Raw genomic sequence first — 3,362 nt, forward strand, 5'->3', positions numbered from 1 at the left:
GCTGAGCCGTTGCTCCAACATCGGTCAGAGCTGAAGTCTGGCTGGCCCTCTACTTGTGACTCGGGGAATAGTAACTGCATTAACACGATGGTGAGTACGTACGTAAAGAACAGGTTTAGACGTGTTTCATTCATGAAATTAACCTTTTTTTTTTTTTTTTTTTAACAAACTGGCATTTTGACTAAAGCTGACTTTACCGCGGATATGTGTTCGTATTAGCCGAACGGCTAACGGAGCTAGCGTTATGCAATGAGTACCTTGACCCTTAAGCTTTAGTTCTGTCACGTTTTATCGTGACGTGACCACAGCGATAATAACGTGTGTTTAATAGACACACGTGACACATTTACCAGCGGCCCGTGTCCCCCTGGCGGTCACCTGCGTTGAAACAGTGAGTCTGAGCAGGCAATGAATGAACGAAAGGACGCTTACGTCTGTTTACTCTGTTTCGTTAACCATGTGGTTAAGTTTTCTAACTGACACTAGCGCTAGAGCTGCTAGCGAATATAAACTAACACGCTAAACAGACGGGAGCAAAATGCGAAACCCAGCGTTGGTTATTTTTTTTTTTAAAAAATCATCATATCGATTTGTGTTCCATACGATATTGTGTTACGGTGTTGACAAAAACATCGCGTAACGTTTTTTTTCCCATCCAAAAAATTGTAGTTGAGTCTAAAAATAAAATTAAAGTAATTTTGATACAAAAAATTAAAAAATAGAAAAAAATTGATAAATAATCTATATCTGCGAAACCATGCTAGTTTCGTAAAATAAACCCGTAGTTGACGTTGCAGTAAAAAGTTTCTGCTATTTATGAAAAAAAAGCTCAGGTTTGGAACAGGTTTGTAATTTTTTTTTTTTTTTTTTGGACACCAAATAAAACTACGATCGTGACGTCGGCTGCTGCCGGCGTCCGATCTTGACTACGATTCTTTGTAAGTTATGACCTTCCGTGTTCACAGGATGCTTCCCAGTATCCAGGCTACCCGTCGCACTACTGGTACCCTCAGTCCCACTCTACCGGACACTACACCAACACCTACCCGGGCGGATCGGAGGTTCCGTCACCGTACAACCCACAGGTGCGGCCCATACCTGGCTAAGTCCCTAAAGCCGAGCTGTTTAAGGCGTGTCCACGAGACCGCGTTTATGACGTTGGAAGCCAAACCCTACATAGGCTGAATTTCTACCCGTGTTCTTCCCTTTCTCCCATAGGTGATGCCTGGAGGCTACCCCAACGACCACGGGGTCTACAACGCGACACAGAGTCAGTATTCAACCAGTGGCTTCCATCCGTCCAACCCGTTCTACGTTGCCGATCCTCAGAGAGCAGCGCCGGCTCCTTACGCCAACCAATGCTGCACCACCGAGCAGGGAACCGGAGCCTCTGGGCAGCAACACTCTCAGCATCATCACCCGCACTACCCTGGTCCACACTGTCAGGGGGTGAGTCCCGTGTGTGTGACCCACGTATGGGCTAGACCAGTGTTTCCCAAACTTTTTTTTTTCCGGGGGTGGGGAAGTCACAAAACTCCTGGGAAACATGATGCGAACACTCTCAGCATCATCACCCGCACTACCCTGGTCCACACTGTCAGGGCGTGAGTACCGTGTGTGTGGCCCATCTGGGCTAGACCAGTGTTTCCCAAACTTTTTTTTTCTGGGGGTGGGAGAGTCACAAAACTCCTGGGAAACATGATGCGAGACGACCCCCGAAAAACACCCCCACTGTTATTTCATATTTAACACCCACGTGTCTTCCTCAGGCGTCGGGATACCCCCCTGGACCCTACCCTCACTACACCGAAGGCGGCCACTCGATGCCCCCAAACCCACCGTACCCCTCTGGCCAGTCTCTGCACCCCGGGCCTCAAGCCGAGGCGTGGGCCCACTCCGGTCCGTACGGGTCCTCGCAGCAGCAGTGGCAGCCGTGTCAACAGCCGTCGCAAAACCACTATGGAATCTCTGCCCGTCCGGCACACCCCCCCGCCTGGCCGGGCACCGGAACCGGTGCTCCACCACCGTATCAGCCCAAGGTGAGAGAGCAGGGTTTCAGATTTAAAAAAAACAATACAAAACGTAGTATCGCAATATATATGTGTATATACGTATATACGTGTCGTATCATCGGATTTCTGCCAATACATGCTCCTCGTAACAAATGTTTACCAAATATTAAACAGTGTTGTTGTGTTTCAACATAGGACCCTCAGCACCAGCGCACCCCACAGGTGGCGCCCAAACCCCGGCCGCCACCGTCGTCAAACGCTGCTAATGGAAAGTCGGCCGAAATCAGCTCCTCTCCTCAGATGTACAACAAAACCAGGAGAGTCGACCCCAACGCCGAACCGCCGACCCCGGCCCAGGGTCCGACCCCGGGTCCGGTCGGGCCCCAGCCTCTGAGCCACGTTCCCGGCCTCGCCAAGGTGCAGCACGTCATGGCCCGGGTGATGCTGCTGCAGGAAGACGTGGACGAGTTTGTGGGCAGAAAGACGGACAAGAGCTACCGCTGCCTCGAGGAACTGCTGACCAAAGAGCTGCTGGAGCTGGACTCCGTGGAGACACGGGGTCAGGACAGCGTCCGACACGCCCGCAAGGAGGCCGTGCAGAAGATCCAAGCGATTCTGGACCGGCTGGAGAAGAAAGCTTTCTGAAGGAGAGGTTTTGAGTCGAGTCCCGCCGTTTCCCCCCAGGCTCGTGGACTGCGGCGAGGTTTCCGGTCCGATCTCCTAAGCGGTGTCCGCCACTTATACCTTCAACGAATCCAACGCCTGGAGAACACGAGGACTCACAGGGAACGAGAAATAGTCGGTACACGGACTCGTCACTTCCCGGCGGAGAACTGTTCTTCACTCGGTGCAAGTGACGCGACGGTACCTCGGTTGTACATATCTTCAGACTTCTGTCCTCTGAGCCACCGTGCAGGGATCAACTTCTGGGGCGCGGCTATAATAAGGGCCGAGGTCACAGGAGGACGCGGTACGGGGGACACACTACACAACAAGTTTTGGAGCGCTTGCGCTAGTAGCCTCGAGGTCACATGATCTGTCAAACCAATGAGAGCTAGCGCTTCAGTTCCTTAGCATCTGTGGTCCAGGGCACTCTGACCCAGCTTCAGTTTCATTGGCTGCTAGATTTGGCTCTGAAATGTTTGGTTAACTGCGACGACTGGGAGTTGGTGTCAAGGTCAGGTCAAGGTATGTTCTTGGATATTTCTGATGGTCCGTCCCTGGTGCGGTCTAAAAAAAAATCTGACAAAGTCTTGTAGTGTGTCCTCGTGCCGTCCCTCGGGATTGTGGGTCGGTGGGGGGGGGGGGGGGACGTCTCGCAGCTCCCCGGAGGGCATGCAGGGGAGCAGA

At 52.0% G+C, this 3,362-nt stretch overlaps 1 protein-coding gene across 1 annotated transcript in view; it reads left to right on the forward strand.

Annotated features, from left to right (window-relative positions):
• LOC103396927 (BAG family molecular chaperone regulator 4-like) overlaps window positions 1–3,356 on the forward strand; it is a 4,367-nt gene extending 1,011 nt beyond the window's left edge. Inside the window, exons 2-6 of the mRNA XM_008335172.3 lie at window positions 7–90; window positions 966–1,085; window positions 1,219–1,449; window positions 1,770–2,039; window positions 2,208–3,356. Of these exons, the coding sequence (XP_008333394.1) occupies window positions 7–90; window positions 966–1,085; window positions 1,219–1,449; window positions 1,770–2,039; window positions 2,208–2,657 (1,155 nt within the window). The 3' untranslated portion in view covers window positions 2,658–3,356. The remainder of the gene's footprint in view (window positions 1–6; window positions 91–965; window positions 1,086–1,218; window positions 1,450–1,769; window positions 2,040–2,207) is intronic.
• Window positions 3,357–3,362: the final 6 nt, after the last annotated feature.

The sequence above is a fragment of the Cynoglossus semilaevis genome, chromosome W (assembly GCF_000523025.1).
Source record: "Cynoglossus semilaevis isolate Cse_v1.0 chromosome W, Cse_v1.0, whole genome shotgun sequence".
In the NCBI taxonomy this organism is placed as follows: Eukaryota; Metazoa; Chordata; class Actinopteri; order Pleuronectiformes; family Cynoglossidae; genus Cynoglossus; species Cynoglossus semilaevis.